The sequence below is a fragment of the Chiroxiphia lanceolata genome, chromosome 4 (genome assembly GCF_009829145.1).
Source record: "Chiroxiphia lanceolata isolate bChiLan1 chromosome 4, bChiLan1.pri, whole genome shotgun sequence".
Taxonomy (NCBI): domain Eukaryota; kingdom Metazoa; phylum Chordata; class Aves; order Passeriformes; family Pipridae; genus Chiroxiphia; species Chiroxiphia lanceolata.
In genome coordinates, this window is record NC_045640.1 from 49,240,045 (window position 1) to 49,257,415 (window position 17,371).

General features: G+C 41.8%; 1 protein-coding gene and 1 long non-coding RNA gene across 2 annotated transcripts in view; one reads left to right on the forward strand and one right to left on the reverse strand.

Annotated features, from left to right (window-relative positions):
* The window catches only part of LOC116786331, a 59,188-nt gene that overhangs the window by 26,094 nt on the left and 15,723 nt on the right, over positions 1-17,371 (reverse strand). The window lies entirely within an intron of this gene.
* Positions 1,568-15,616, forward strand: ETNPPL (ethanolamine-phosphate phospho-lyase). The gene is made up of 13 exons (XM_032686845.1): positions 1,568-1,711; positions 3,512-3,630; positions 3,793-3,952; positions 4,816-4,890; positions 6,394-6,487; positions 7,468-7,584; positions 9,297-9,379; positions 9,886-10,111; positions 10,981-11,135; positions 11,839-11,928; positions 12,133-12,263; positions 13,149-13,216; positions 14,077-15,616. The coding sequence occupies exons 1-13, from the start codon at positions 1,656-1,658 to the stop codon at positions 14,206-14,208; spliced, it is 1,506 nt and encodes a 501-aa protein (XP_032542736.1). The 5' UTR covers positions 1,568-1,655; the 3' UTR covers positions 14,209-15,616.

Genomic DNA, 17,371 nt, shown 5'->3' on the forward strand with positions numbered 1-17,371 from the left:
TGTACAATTTGAACTGCATCTACCCTATGCTAAATATCATTCACCAGCTTTCAGAGATGTGGGCAAAATGAAAAAACATTGCAGAGAGTGTTCCTGCAGGCTCTAGCCTTGGCTCCGACTGGGTGTTAGCAGATCTAAATGCGCGTTCTTGAGACCCATACATGAATCTCATCACTGGCTGTACAATACTGCCCTAGCTGACAGTTTTGGCAACTCCCTCATATCTTTTAAGTCTTTCTGCCTCAGAGTTGCTGTCTCTTCCGGGATATAGAGGTGTAGCTGCTGGTGCCTCCTACCACTTCTGCTACATGGCTTTCTGTTGGTTGGTGAGGCAAGGTTTCCGATGCAGAATGCGAAATTAAGACTGTCTGAGGAAGCTCAAGAAAATGACTGTATGGAAAGAAATGCTTGACAAGAGAAGCAGAAATGTGGCTTGCTGGCAGACATATTAAAAAAAATGTAAAAATCAGGAAGTGTGTTTCTTCCATCTCAAAATTTAGGATGACTTACTGGATACTGACTTAGAAAAAACAAGTATCATCAGCACAGGAAATTGTGAGGCTTTACATATGCTCACTGAAAACTCTTCCAAACATAGTGCTGCAGGTGGCACAGACGAGCTACAGATGGGGTAGTAGAGACGTGGGTGAGAGTTTTGCTGCTGCCTGCCCATGCAGCTCAAGGAACAGCCTCCAGCAGGGAGAAGGTAAAGCTGAGGTGCTCCACTAGAAGCCTTGCTGTTGATGCCTCTTCATGTGATTTCTGTCCTTCTTCCCCATGTTATCATTCCCTCTTTGATGTCCAGTGAGATGATTATCAAGTGTAACCATGAGGAAATGCCAAATTTAAGCAAGTCTCTTCTATATTGCTGCTGTGGTTACAAAGCAATCATAGGACTAGTTACATTTAGATGTTACCTAGACTTAAGGGTGTACCAATGCATCTGAGCATTGGGCCCCTTTCTACTTACGTGTATAAAAACCTGGAAAACCATAGCACTTACTACTTTGCCCCTTTGATGGATGTATACAAGTGTGTACCTCAGCTTACTCTTCCAAACAGATTCTGGGATATAAGAAGCAGAGAAAGACATTGAATTATGACCCTACTTTTGATTAAACAGTCCGCTTTGTTCCCCTCCTCCCACATCCCTCATCTTCCCTCCCCCGTATGTCTGTGGCAGAGGAGCTCTGACCAGCAGAGTGCCCGATGAATGCCAGGCACGGCAGGATCGCCCGTGGGAGCTGAGCGACCGCCCGTCTGTCCCGCCGCCCCCACGCACCAAGTGGATTGTTTGCGAGTCTGTGCCGGTTTGCACCCCTAGGAAAAAAACCAAAACCGAACCAAACCAACCAAACAACAACAAAACAAACAACCAAAAAAATCCCACCACGAAACTCCAAGGCACGGGGGCCGCCCGCGGCTGGCCCGCCTCAGCTCAACAGGAAACACGAGTCGCCCACAAGGAAAACCCAGGGGGATGGGGGGGCGGCCGGGACGTCCCGTCCCGTCGGGGAAGGCAGGCGGGAGGGAGGCGGGGAGGAGGGGTTTGGCCGGGGCCGGCGCCGGCATAAGAGGCGGGCAACCTTCGGGCGGGCTGGAACGGACGGTGTCTTTCTGTGCCGTGTTGTGTGGTGCCGTGCCGTGCCTGCAGGATGGAGGAGCGCTACAGCAAGGCGGAGACCCTGGCCCTGCGGAGGAAGCACATCGGGTAGGGGCGGCAGGGCCGGGAGCGGGGCAAGGGGGGAGGAGGAGGAAGGGCTCTGGTGACAGCGCCCGTCCGGAGCCGCTCGGCGCTGCCCGGGGGCTGCCAGTGCTGGGCAGCTCCTCCGGCCCCTGGGCAAGACCCGACGGGGAGGGGGACACGAACACACACAGGACCTGTCAGCCCTCCGGCTTGCCAGGTCTCGGGGGTCACCTGGCACTCCCTAGGCGGGCTGTAGTAATTAAAATCCTGCACATCAAACGCCACTTTACTTCTTCAATAGATCAAAGCGAGCAGCCAGAATGTGGTACCCAGGTGTATGTGTAAAATGAGGCTGTGCAGGGGTTTTTTTCTCTTTGTGAATAAACTGCATGCACCTGAAAAACAGCCGTCTCTGTCAAATGGAGCTGGGCTGTTCCTTAAGCTGAGTCTAACTGGGGGACACGCAGGAGGGCTGCCAGCAGCTGAGACCTGAGTGATAGTCTTGGTTGTGCACTTATCTCTGTGTTGCAATGTTAGTTCCTCCAGAATGTGCAGCTTTAATTCTTTCTTTAGTAGGTGTTGCCAAGTGAAAAATAAGTCCAGGTTGTCAATAACAGTGTCTATTTTGCTGATTGCATCTTAAATGTGTGGCATATAAAGAAAGCTCACTAAAGATTCATAACTCGCTAAAGATTCATAAAAGTCATGGCCACATAAAGAGAGAACACTGACAGCTCTTTAGGGGCAGCTCACTGTTAAGGGACTCCCGCCTGTGCAAGGATTGTAGGATTGAGCTGTGCTGGGTGAACAAAAACAAACTTTCACGGAATGAACTGATACATTATAGCATAAAAATCTTCAGTTAATAAATGACCAATGATGATGTAGTGCACTGCTTTTAAAGCATACCAGAGAAATAGCTGAAGGTGTCAGAAAAGATTGATGCAACAGGGTAAGAAACTGCAAGAAATCGCTTTCTAGGAGTCACAGGTTTTACAAGTTCAGACTCTCAGTATACCAAACAATAACTCCCAGGCTTACCTGGAAACAACTATGTTTACCCAAGGCCATACAGACCTTGCTAAAAGTTCAGAAGACTTTCCTTCTGCTCAGTAATATCATTCAACATAATTACTTAGCTGACACATTCTCCGGGGGGGGGGGGGGGGGGGGAGTGTTGGGGAAGTGTTTAAAGGGTACTTTGGATAATTTTATAAGGAGCCTGAGTTTTGCTGGAAGTCAGTGTAATTTAGGTGCTTATAAAAAGCTGCTTTTTAAGATTTTATCCAAAGCATGAGATAGTGAGATTTTTAGGACCTGCTCAGCACATCCGAAAATAAAGCATTCAAGGCATCAGTGTTTTGTTCTTGACTGTGACTTCTATATGCTGCAGTCATCCATTGCAAAATGAATTTTTGGCTATAGTATAAAACAATGCTTAACAGCTTGGTTTAGTCCCAGTGACTTATTTGGCCATAGATGTCCCTAAGGCATGTAAACAAACAGAGCTACAGCCTAGAAACACAGCAGGACATATAAGGACCTGGAATGACGTGCAGTCCGTGTGCTCCTGTGAAACCAATTGCAAGTCAAGCTTTGAAAATGCCCTTATTAAAGACCTCTTTCTGTTCCCACTGTGCCTGGGGAAGTGTGGGGGGGCTTTTTTTCACTTTCAGCAAGAGCCACCACCTGAATGACTCACAAGCACTTTGCAGAGGGAGGCAGTTGACTCTAGAGCTGCAAAAGATCAACTCCCTCAACATTCAAAGCAGGTGGAACAACAGAAAACTAAAATGGTGTTATTTTACAATTATTCTTTTTTAGGCCTTCCTGCAAAGTTTTCTTTGCCAAGGACCCTCTGAAGATCGTGCGTGCTCAGGGCCAATATATGTTTGATGAGAAAGGAGAAAAATACTTAGACTGCATCAACAACGTTGCACATGGTAAGCAGTTTAACTTGTGAGACTGCTTCCATTCTTTAGTTTCTAATAGAGATCAGAACTCACTTCTGCCAAGTGATGATGCTCACAGTGCTTCTCTGAACGTCCTTGTGTGGTTCAGTATCTAACTGCTTGCTGGTAATAGCTAATTATTTTCTTCTTTAGTTGGCCACAGTCATCCATATGTGATAAAGGCTGCAACAAAACAGATGGAACTGCTCAACACAAACTCCCGCTTCCTGCATGACAACCTTGTGCAGTATGCCCAGCGTCTTACAGCCACCCTGCCTGAGAAACTTTCTGTTTGCTATTTTGTTAACTCTGGGTATGTCTGAATAGTATCTTTTTTCCATTGTGACTATTTTGCTCCTCTTTGAGATTGACACTCAGGGCAGCTTGGTCTAAATCTTACTAAGTAGGACTTAGTAATATGTGACAAAAATATTTACAGTACTGGTCAAAACTTCCTTCTTATTTGCAACTGTCATATTTAGTGTGGTGGCTCAAAGAAAGAAAGCCAAAACATGAAACTGGCCTGCTAAACACTAGTGGGAGTGGAAAAAAGCAAGAAAAGGAAATTAAGACTGCAAATTGGTGACCACTATCTACAGATTGGTGAATGCCATTCGTAAATTGACACATAACCTTGGAAATTAGTAGTATCCTTTAGGCAGTCTGTTAGTCTGTGATTACTTCTGCTACCAGAAGAGACAACCTGTAGGGACCTGTGAGCAGAGGGGCTGCAACAGGTCAGTCTGGAAGCTTGAGTGCTCTTCCTGCGTGCGGATTTGCGTTCTCTGCTACCTGATGGTGCCAGTGCTAGGGAGGGTGGAAACATTGTGGAGTGTGGGAGATGGGGCATTACTTTTCAAGGGCTTGTGGCTGCATTGTGTTCTCAGCTGCAAAGCAGTCTCCTTTGTACCAAAAGGACGTAAATATCTAAAAACAAACCGGGGGAGGGGAATAAAGCATCTCTTTGTTTGCTGTTTATACAAAGAGCTGTTTTTTCTTTGCCCCCTTACATGGCACTTGTAGTCTCAACCTTAGCATTGTAATCCGTATAGTAACAGAGCCTGCTGTGTTGTTTTATTATGTCCATTAGTCCTATGCGTCATCTTCTGTGTCAGAATACCCTTTTAATTGGAAGTATTTCTTCACTATTTTGCTGCTGTATCTGTTATTATGCAGGTCTGAAGCAAATGATCTTGCTTTACGACTGGCTCGGCAGTACCGTGGGTACCAAGACGTGATCACCCTTGAAAAGTAAGTACATAGAGTACCTTAGGTGAATTCAGCCAGCAACTCCTGCCATTACTTCAGAAGCACCTTTACAGCAGCCCTCTGCTGTTTGTACTCCCCTGCCTGCTGAAAGAAAAGCTTTGTTGCTTCAGCATTAGAACAGGTCAGGAAATCCCTTTTTTACATTTGGATAAACACAAGTTTTGAAGATCTCTGAAAAATAAGCTTGTCAGATCACCCCAGAAGGTCGGTCACCCCAGAAGGTCAGTCACCTGTTAGAGAGCATTTCCCATGGACACTCCCAAAGCAATTCAGGAGACGTGAATGTTGGTTTTCAACAGCAATGAGTTGTCTGGTCACTGGGCTGCTCTGGAAAAAAGTCTTCTGTTTGTCATGCTTTGGTGGACATATTTGACTTTTGCACAAATAACTATTCAGTGGTCAAGAGGAAAGATACTGTAGCTTTGCAGTGGTGTTGCATTAATGCTCAGCTCTCCTCCAGTGAACACAAGTATGCATACAAAATCAAGTGGCTCCAAATAGGATGCACTGAGAGGGCTGTCAGCCATAGGGAAGGTGACCAACCATGTTTATAGTGGGTTTTCCTATCCTAGATGCAGCTGTAGGTTTGGTTACACTGCTGTAGTGCTGGGTCTTCTTCTCAGGTTGTGATTAGAAAGTCCAGCCAGAGCAACTGCAAGAGCACATGTCTATCTGAACAGCAAAAACTTGTTTGACTCAGCTATCTCTGTTAGCCCTGTTAGCTCAGATCCCTGTTAGCCACACACTAACTTACGTGTGTGCTACTATGAGATTGTGATGTCTGATTTGGTTTGAGGTTCCCTTTAAGTTTATGGCTGAACAGAAGTGATTATTCCCTGAATGAATATGCTACATACTTTAGGCTCAGAAGACTCTGGTTCCTCATTTCTAAATCAAAATAGCCTCAGTAGTAACCAGCTTTAGCATACTCTGCAGTATAAAGCTTTTATATTTGAACAATATCCTTATCCTTCTGCCAAACCATCTAGCCTGTAGGGTCTTCAGGGCAGATAGCAATGTGCTGTTGCTGCATAAGATCCTCACTTTCCAATGCAATGCACACTCTTGAGAGTCTTTGCAATGGTGTTGGGGTCTAGCTTGCAAGACTTGGGTTGGCCAGAGTGGGGCCCACAGGTTGGAAATTAAGGAGCTAGACCCACTGCTGCTAGGTAAGGCTACTAGGGCAGCCACTTTGGAGGTGTTGTGATCCAGGGGACATCATCTTGGTCTGTCCTCATGCTGGCACTTGATTTTATGCAAGCAAAAACCCTCCTGCTTCCTGTGTTGCTAGAAAGCTAAAGTCAACAGTGATTTCATACTGCCTTCGAGAGAAAGACTGGGTAAATTAAATTAAGTTCCATTTGCAAACGGTGCTACTGTTTGCAGATGCAGTCGCTGATTCTGGATTATTTATAGGCACAGCTGTAAGTTTAGCTTTTCTCTCCATTTGGTAAAAATTGACTTGGATATTTAACACTCATGCAGTGCTTACCATGGCCATGTTACATCTCTGATTGACATCAGCCCCTATAAATTTAATCAGCTGGGAAAGGACTGCAAGAAGGAGTATGTGCATGTGGTAAGTGTGGTTTTTTGTAATTTTTTTTGCCTGTTATGCAGCATATTGAATTACCCTCTTCTGGTATACATACATTTTCATTTTGTTTTGCTGATGCTAGAGTACATATACTTGGCTGTTTTTCAGTGGAATAAATATGGCAAAATTGTTTGCTTTTGGATTTCGAAGTGGGTATTCAGCTGTGAGGCTGATTTCCTTCAAGTGCTACAATTTTTCTTAGTCACTGCATTGTATAGTTACACAATTTGATAAAATTAGCCAACATACATTGTGTTGGTTTGGCTAAAGATATGCGGGACTTCGAGTCTACTTCCAAAAACTTGAAAGGCAGACTGCATAAGTTTACATGAGCTGGGTATAGGGCTTATGAGTGTCCGAGTGTGATTTTTTTCAACTTAAACTTGTATATCTTACAAAGACAATAATCTTTCTCAGCCCAGAAATGTACACCAAGCAGGTCTTTCCTATCTAGACCTCCTTGCATTAACTGCACTGCCACAGTAGTATCCATCTTCCTATACCCCTTCCTTTCTCTTTATTTACTGAACCTCTCCCAAAAGCGTTTGTAGAGGCTTGAATGTTATACAGATTTGTACCATGACCAGGACGCTGGAAGGGAAGTGACAGACTGGAAAACCCCATTCTCCAGTTGCAGAAATGGATCTCCTGTAAGAATCTGAAATAAGATGATGTATGAGGACTCATTGTTGTGTCCTGAGGGAGAGGAAGGACAATCTTGAAATGTGGATGAGGTAGATGATGGCTCTTTCAACAGTTGTGTTCAGTAATGTTGAACACATCACAGGGCTACAATGAGTTTAAATTCCTCTAAGTCTTTTTGCAGTTCCGAGCAGAAATTCAGGCTGTACTAACTCCTATTACCTATCTGTGTGAAAAACCAATAAAGCAGAGCAGCAGAAAAGAAAGTAAATGTTTCATAGAAAGATGACCTTTAAAAAAAAAAAAATTGCTCTTTTCAGGCTCCTTCTCCAGATATCTACAGAGGGAAATATAGGGAAGACCACCCAGATCCAGCAAGTGCTTATGCTGAAGAGGTGAAAAAGATTATTGAAGAAACACAGAAGAATGGACGCAAGGTGTGTGTTTTGTGCTTTAGAAATGCTGAGGCTTCATCTATTAAATGTGGCATGGGGACGTGTAACAGGCAACTAAGGACTTGTTTCTTCACTCACTTTCACAAGCTTTGCCCTCCTTTTTTTTTTCTATGATGCGTTCTGTGTTCAAAATGGGCCATTTTTCTACCTGGTGCTCTTATCGTAGTTTTTCTAGGCATCAATGAAAGGATCAATAATACAGTTGAATATATGCAGATACAACCACAGCAGTTTAATTTCCTATTGTATGCACTGAATTGGTAGATTGTAAATATCTTAGGAAAAGGTTTGAGGTCAGCTGAGAAACTACGTCACAAATTCTAGCAGGATATGTAAAAGTCTCCGGGGCACGGAGAAAATCTTGATACTACATTTCTGAGCCTGGGAGCTTAAGATAACTTGGGAGTCATATAAAAAGGTGAAACTTTCAATCATACACAATATGACCTTGATGAAAGCAGACCATTTCTGAACAGGTTTACCTAAAATGTGTGTTAATGTTTTATATGATAGCATTAGTGTGTTGAGACATGTAGGACTTGATCCAAAACCCGCTGAAGTCCCAGAAGACTTCTGCGGAGACTGGAACATGTTCTCTTCTAGTCCGATAGATTTACAGCACTCTTCTTTTAGTTTCTTCATCGACTTTTTTTTATTCTCTACTAACGCATAGTTTTTTTTTTCTTCCCTTGTTTCCTTTCTTTTGCATATTTCTTAGGTTTTGGTGACATAGACCTGTGGCAGGACAAGTTGTGCTAAAGGCTAAGCCTCACATGCTATGGAAAGCTTCGTACTCTTTGGCCGTAGCATGCCTCTTCAAATATAGTGTATGGTTCTTTACACGTTACTGCTCGGCCTTGTTTCCAGGAAGACTGCACCAGCACAGAGACCTCTTGATGCTCAGGGAGGGGTTCAGAAGTGGTGTGGGGATGCAATCCCTTAAATAGCAGACTTATGGCTGAGACCTTGGGGTAATATCGTCTCTCTGCTGCATAGACCTCTGCTGTTGACAAGCAACAAATTTTGATGTTCCAGTGTATCCGATCTGCTGCTCTTACTCTTCTTGAATTAAAATAACTTTCTTTTTCATTCCTAGCAACTGGAATTATATCATCTGTAGAATTTTTCTCCTCTTTTGTCAAGTACCTCATGCTGGCATTTTACTTGTGTAGTTATGTGCATTAGGCAGGGGTGCCCAAAGACTAGCCACAGGTCATCTTACAGTTCAGCTTCTACCCACCTCTACCTGGTGTTCAGAACCGAACAAAAAAGCTGGTCACCATATATACCTGCAAGTTTTATTAACTTCTTAGGGAAAAGGGCACACACTATTGTGTGTCTCCTGTAAATTGAAATTTTTAAATAAATTTATGTAGCTCCTGGGAGCCTGATCCAACATCCACTGACACCAGTAAGTGTTGTCAAATTCAACAGCTGTAGGACAACGGCTTAATGCCAATCTTTATATTCCCATCAGGCTGCAAAATTGACCCTGGCTACTGCAAATCTGGGCACTCCTGATTACAGAATGAATAAATTCTTTAACCTTAGCTGTTCTCAAGAGCCCTCAGTTGTCCAACCGGTTGCGTGATTAAATTAAGGCACATATTTAAACGTTTATTTCTAGACTGTTAGATGTCAGTGTAAAGGCCAAGTAGATGAACACAGCTCTCACATGAGTTTGTTTCTTATAGATTGCCGCCTTCATAGCTGAATCCATGCAGAGCTGTGGAGGCCAAGTAATTCCACCTGTGGGCTATTTCCAGAAAGTGGCAGAGTACGTACATCACTTCAAAAGGGCATAACTGAAAAATTAACCAAAGAAATAGCTTTTTCACTGTAGGCTTATCTAATCAATTCAGCTATTAACCTCTCTTATTTTTGGTTGTGGTTCATTTCTATTTATTGAAGAGTATGATTCCACTTCCATTTTTTATGGAATATCAGCTAATTGTTTTTAGCTAGCTAATTGCCATTCCTTACCTATCTTTAATTCTTAGCCACAAGTTTGATGGAAGATGTAGTTAAACCATCATAGTTATAATCCAGCAGTATCATTATAGTGCCTCTATTTTTCATCAAAATGTCAGAGGTTTTTTTTCTTAACATATAGCTTACTAAAAGTTTTATAGCTATAAAATAGCTATAACTGTGTTCTTTCTTTTTTTCCTAACCTGGTCTCACACTGGAGAATTTCTGTGATACAGACTCCTTTGTCCTTGATTGCCTACCCAAGACACGTACTGCAGCACTAGTCTTTCAAGCTATTCTGTTTGGTTTTAGGTACGTGCGTGCAGTGGGTGGAGTGTTCATAGCTGATGAGGTCCAGGTTGGCTTTGGCAGAGTTGGGAAGCATTTTTGGGCATTCCAGCTGCAAGGCGAAGACTTTGTACCTGACATTGTCACCATGGGAAAGCCCATTGGCAATGGACACCCTATGTCTTGTGTGGTCACAACAAGAGAAATTGCTGAAAGTTTTGGTGCTTCCGGATTGGAGTATTTCAATACAGTAAGTTCATAAGTGAAGCTTTGCCTTTTTTTTACCTTTTGGCCTGCATTTAGCAGCTAGAAGTTGCTCAAGTGATTCAACTAACATCTGCATCCATTACTGCATCACATTACTAAGAGCTCAAGTCAATATCTAAAAGCAAGTAGAGAGGCTTTGAAATGTGTTCTGTATCAAGTGGTACATCATCATATGGACCAGCACTAACTCTCTGGCAAGTAATGCATCTGAGGTCACATCCATACAGATAAATTCTTCCTTATGCCTCTTTCCCTCTCCCCCCTTTGAAATGTTGATAATGTAAAATTTCATTTTCTTGGATAGGCTCAGTGCTGGTAGAGCTCATGCCCTGGCAGACCTTGCTCTGCAGTTGATACCTAACAAAACAGTGACCCTTTACCAGGAAACATTTCATCTGCATGCATGCCACAGAGGTGCAGCTTTCTTCCTGTTTCCTGAGCCCTCTTTCTGCTCCTGTGACTCAACCTTCTTCTCAGCTACCATCGATCGCCCTGCTTTTAATGGAGTTTATACCCTCCAGTTCAAGAAATGTTGGATCTATCACCCACTGCCCTTCCCAGGAGCATTTTGCCTGCACACACAATCAGCTGAACGTTTCAGCCCTTGAAGTCTTCAAATTACTGAGACCCGAAGCGGAGGAAGAGGGAGCCCCTCCCTTGCCCAAAGTGGGGGGGATGATGTTCCACAGCCTGAATGGCACAAAATCCCCACCTTTCCAAGCTTTCCTCATGAACATGCCAAGCAGGAGAGGGCAAGTGAAAATTACATGGATAAACACAGATGTATGTTTTGTTTTGATGGGTTTTGTTTTCGATGATGGATTTTGTTTTCCTGTTTGTCCTTGCTATCAGTTTGGAGGCAATCCAGTGTCTTGCGCTATTGGAATGGCTGTGCTGGATGTGATAGAAAAAGAAGATCTCCAAGGAAATGCTACACGTGTAGGAAATTATCTCCTGGAGTTGCTGGCTGAGCAAAAGAAGAAACATCCCTTAGTGGGAGACATCAGGTAGGTGTGTTACAGCAATGTCAGAGAAGAAAATAACTCTGCTAGGAAAAGCAACGAGTTTGGAGTGAGTGGAACACAAAACCACTATGTCATGATTTTGCTACACCTCGTTTTTAAAATGGACTATCTGAAACTTAGTTAGGTATAAGCATAACCACTAGAAAAGCTCTGGGAGAGTAGGATAAAGAGCCACGTGCCTCAGACAACCCAGTTTTCAGCACAGTGTTGAGATGATACAGACCTTGCTCAAATCTATGGTCAATTTCCTTGGGAGATGTTACTGTGGATTTTCCTCATCTCATGTTACCACCACTGATTTTTTTTTACTACCATTGGGTTTTTTGTGGGGAAGAGGTTGGGTTGTGGGGTTTGTATACTTCTTGGTTTTCCGTATTTGTCTTCCACAGCTCCCTGGCTTTGCAGGATAAGAGAAAAAGAAAATTATTCTATCATTCTTAACTGGCCATGTAACCTTAATGAGACAGTTAAATTTATTTATCCAGGAATATCTGTTATCTCATTTGATTGTGTGAAGTAACCAAAATGTAACCAAAGAGAAAGTCTCCTCTTTCATGCTCCTTTCCCTATTTGCACTCCAGGGAAGGGAACTGCAGTTGTTAAAAACAGGTATTACATTTTCAGCAGAAGGCTTGGGTTACTGATACTGGATTTCACTTGTCTGTACTTTTTTTCTCTACTCCAGGGGTGTTGGATTGTTTGTGGGAGTGGATCTGGTGAAAGATCAACAAAAGCGAACACCAGCCACAGCTGAAGCCCTTCATCTTATTTACAAGTAAATAGTTTTTTAAGACTATGTGCAGTGTTCGAACCCTTCTAATATTCTCCAGCAGTTAGTCATTAATTTCAGTTTAAATTTGTGTAGTTTTTGATAACATAGTACTAGAAAAAGAAAACTTTCAAACTCTGTCTCAGTGTGTGAAAGGACAAAATATAGTTTTATATCCATGTCTAACACAGATGTTTCCTCTTTCCACAGACTCAAAGAGCGTCAAATCCTTCTTAGTGCAGATGGACCCTACAGAAATATTCTAAAATTTAAACCACCAATGTGTTTCACAATGGCAGATGCAAAACATGCAGTGGAGACAATTGATGCACTTCTTACAGGTATGTGTGCTTTAGGGCTCAAAGGAATACTCTTCTTTGTTCATTTTCCCATGACCCCTTAGAAACACCAGGTACCATAACCTAGGCCATTACATGCAAGGAAAAGTAATAAACTGCGTTTCTTACCATTTGCCCAAACTGCTGTTCATAATGCAATTATTATAAATAAACAAAAAGCTCCATATGTACTTAATCCAAACTTCAGGCAAAATCCTGCTCTTAATCCTTTCTCTCACAGACTCAGTGCTATTACTCATTTCTGGTCACATATGCTGTATGTTAAGGAGTGCATATATTAATTCAGCACAGGCCTGAAACACACTGCAGAAACACTGGTGTAACTTTCCATAATGTGCTCTACCTAATTTTTTTCTTTTTGTGTTTTTTTTTTTTAACTGGTGTACTGCAACATGATTGTCTCATTGAAATTAGCCTGAAGGTTTTCAGTCTCTGTTTATCTTTTATCTGGGGACCAATCCAGGGGAAAGTAATATCTGGTATACTATTAGCATAAGGATTCTCAAAGCCCATTCTACATTAGATGCTTCCATCTTCTGAGATTTTAACAGCTGGAGTTAGACTACCATGAACCTGCTGGACAAAGGTAGAATTCCACTTTGAAAGGTCCATTTGATACCCCATGCCACAGTCAAGTTGCTAATTGTATTCTTTTCTCTAACCCCCCCAAGCTACACAGTCCTGATAGATTCATCACATTGCCTTGAAAAATGATTTAGAAAGTATTCAACATTCTTCAGTTATTCTTCTTGTGATAAATTCCCAGAGGAATAGCTGATTTTTTTACTTCAGCCAGCTATTAAATTGACCGTGTGTTTACTTACCCCCATTTCTTTTAAATTTAATTATTTTATTACTTTTTTTCAGAAATTGAAGAGGCCACTGAAATGAGGACAGAAAATAATGCATCTACAAATATACTGTGTAAAAGAAAAGTATGTTTTAATTTTTTTTTTTTTAACTCTTATTCAGATGGGTGCTTGCAAATCAAGTATAAATTGCTTTGGTAGAGCATGACTTAATTTTTGGTAGCGTGAGTGACTCTGTGCCTTGAAACTGAGCTCAGAACATAACTCCCTACTAGAAACCCGAGAGGATTGTCTCACTGGGGCAAATCTAAAAAGAGCTGAGTAATACAGACCTACAATGAGAAACATGCTACAGGCGAGCCCCTTGCCTTATCTGCCTGTGTGCAAATAAGACCAACCAGACTTTGAGCTGCACAAAGTCATGAGCACAGCAGTCAGCACTTGCTAGTTCTAGGTATTACATGCTACTGATGGATATTTGGCTTTCTAAGCAAGCCTTCAGCCTGGAAGGTGTCCAAGTTTTCAGACAGTTCCAAGGATTTTGTTTCCACTGTAGCTCTTTGAGTATGAATGGCTGACATACATCCAAATTAAGACTTCTTAGGTTGCAGCCTCAGCTTTGGATAAATCACATATAATTTTTCACACCTTTGAAAACATGTCACCCTCTTTGCAGGAAAGCTTGCTAAACTGTCCCTTGGTGGGTTTTATAGTGGTGATGTGGGGGTGAGAAAGTAATAGCTCAGCTGTCTAGGGATGTAGTAATTACGCAGAGAACCGATCAATTATTGGTTATATATCTAGATATTACTGGATTTAGAGTGCAAGCCTCCTCTTACAGTCATTTTCAGTTCATTTTCTTTCAAAACTAAGACGTTGTGCCAGTAATACAGAGTCAGGCAGAGCTACCTAATGGGAACCAAGTCCAATGGTTGCCTGGTGGAAAACATGCACATGCCTCCACTGATTTTTCCTTCCTGTTTCAGACAACTGAAGAGACTTCTCAACCAGAAGGTGCAAATGAAAGCACTGGTCACATGAATGGAGCTGCCTGCAGACAAGAAAATGGGATTTATTCGAAAAAATGCTCGCTGCCAAGTAAAAGAATAAGAACATGAAGAGGGAAAGTTTCTTCATTCAATTTGAATTTGTGTCAGTCTTGCTTTTGAGATGAAAAGTGCAATAGTCCGAGTCTTAGGATCTGTTTGAAGCCTAGTCATGCCTTCCATAAACTGTCTGAATTCCTATTAGCTTCAGTAGGTTTAAAATACCTTTTCAGATACATGACAACTGTGTCATGTGGTTTGAAATCTAGATGTGCCAGAACAGACAAGTCATAAAAAAATACCGTGGTGCCAATGGCAGGCTTGATACAGGTACACAAACTCAGTGAAAACTGCGGATTTACCCATATTATGCAGAATCTGATTTGCTTAACCACCATAAAGCAGATGCCAATCTTATTAAGTTTAAAAATATATGCTTAACGTGCTATTTTTACATTATTTTAAATTTCAATATGTAATATTGAGATGTTAATTACTTCCCATGTTTTAATGGCTGAATTCACTTAACAATTGCTTGAGAAAGAAATCATTATTATTTTCCGGTGTAACTTAGGTCCTATGGACCATATTCCCAGCTGATGTAAATTAGAGTAGCTTTGCTAATGTTGACAATGCTCTGTTAAGAGTCTACCACTCTGCAGGTAGAGACACGATGTCTATGCAAGGCATTCTCACCATAAATTCAAAGAAAATGAAGAGTCTAATTTTCTATGAATAAAGCAACTTTTATAGATAACTATTTATATAGAGTAAGATTCTATGATCTTTTTCCCAGAAGTTTATAGATTGAACCCTATCAGCCCATAAAAGAAGCAAGTAGAGTATATATAATTTCAGACACACTGATTGATTGAATTTAACCTAAAGGTCTCTCATTTTAATTGTTTTGACAGTCAGGGGAATTGCTGCCTGATCCTGTCTAAGCAGTGCTGTTCATTTTTGTCAGTGGTGATGAAAAGTCACATACCAGTTGCATGGGATCCTGACAAATAAATGGCTATGCTAACATTGGATAGATTACTAAAATGAGAGGAGCACTGCATTAACCATGCATGCAACCACTGCCTATTTGTACTGCAGATACTTTAGATTGACTTGCCTCCTTGTCAGCGTTAAATTTCAATGAAAGCACAAAAGCCCTGCTTCCCTTTCTTAATACATGCACAACTCCATGCTATAGAGGACATGGGGAGCTTTACAAATAGTTTGTACTTCAGAAAAAAATACAAAATGTATTTATTTCCTTTTCAATTTTAATACCCTCAATTCTACTCTTTCCTAATTGCTGCTAGTGATCTACTGATACGACTGAAAATTGAGCACCTTATCTATTTTCACAATTTGCTGCATTATTATTGACGTTTCTGGTGTAACATCTTCCACCATCCTCAAGCTGACTTATTTTCTGTTTCATGATGCTTGAATAATTCTTCCATAAAAATAAATCTCTTGTTTATAATTGTGATGTCCTCCACAAAGAGGTGGGTTTTTTTGTTTTAATTTTGTTCTTCAGTAACACCTATTTGATGAGGGAAGTAACTTCAGTTTTGGCTGGAGGTTGTCTCCATGCCAAAGCAGAACTGATTAGGCTATGTTTCCCTGAGGCCCTCAGCTCTTGGAAGCTCTTACCCTCCAAGCCAGATGTTGCCTCAGCTGCTATAATTCAGCCCCTGCTAACCTTTCACCAGGAAGGACACTGAAATGAAATGAAACTATACAAGGTCCTATCCGAAATGAAACTACACAAGGAAATAAGTCAACCTAATTTGGTATGTCCAAAGGCACGGCTTAGATCACTCCCTGTGTGGAGTGCCACTACTTACATTATACCTCATCCACTGTGTGCAGCAGCAGCATGCGCTTTCAAGCAAGCCAATATTGTGTGATTTATCGAAAGTCTTAAGCTAAGAGGCACAGAGTTCAGCAGTATGTACTATGACACTGACTGTTGTGGCAGGTCATTAATATTTTATTTTCAAAAATATGTCACAGAACTAGATGTAAAAAATCCAATTAGACTGGTGTGGGTGTGGGTGGGGGGGTGTATCTGAAGTCTGCAAACTCATACACACAAGGGGTCTGTGCCTCTTTACTTCTGCCTGTACCTGTTTCTTGCTTCTGCACATGCTCAAAATATTTGGAACAACCATTGCTCCAATTCACTAGTGTTTTTAACCCAGCTTCTGCTTCACAAGTGAGGAAGCTCTCTACCTCTTAGTTCTGCTCATTTTGCAAGGTGCGAGTTACCTAGAGTTAAATCTCCTAGTTTCATTAAACAAGAAGGATATCACTCCTACGAGACACACTGAAAAAAGCCACTATCATTTAAATGGAGGAACCAATCCAACAGTTACCAGAAGTTGAACTAGACCTACTAGACTTACTATTACTATACCAATATTCCCACAGTATCTCAGAGTCCACCCGCAAGATTAAGCACAATCACTACTGTGAAGGGCTTACTTTTTAGAAGAGCCTGACTAAAGGATGGGAGAATGGGAGCAGAAATGATTAAGGCTAAACACCGAAAGCACAATTCCAGTCAGCTGAATTGATCAAATAGATTCCCTCCACTAAACAGGAAAGGGTTTCCCCCCCCCCCCTTCCAACTCTATTTCCCTTTTCCTTCTTTCTACCTCTCCTATCCTTACTGCAATTCCTGGGTTTAGCCATATGCTTCAACATCCACAGTAGCCCTTACAATCATCAGACACCTCCATAAGCCAGTTCAACTCACTAAACTTTGTGTAAACAAAAATAAGACTATGTGTTTTCTGCAAGGCTCACGAACAGCCTCATGCAGGAGTAAGAGTGGAGTGAAGGAAAGGCAGGACTCCATCTCAAGTGGGTATCACACACTGGAGTTAGTTACATGTATCTTCACTCTAACTCATCCTACTGGAAGCTGAAACAAGGTAATTTAATTGTATTCTCATAGTTTACCATTGTTTCCATCACTTTTATGTTGCACGTTTATGACTTTTAAGCAAACAGACAGGTTAGAACAAGTGATAAGGATGGTGCTTGTGGCAAATACTGATGAGAGTGTGACACTGTCTGAATCCACTGCCATTTAGTTCCCCCACATAAAAGCAAGCAGGACTGAGGGTGCATGGAGTTGGAAAGCTGTGCCTTAGACAGCACTGTTCTGGAGAGAAGAATTGGCATCAAAAGTTGCCATGTCAGCACAACACCACAGAACTGGCAGGTAAAC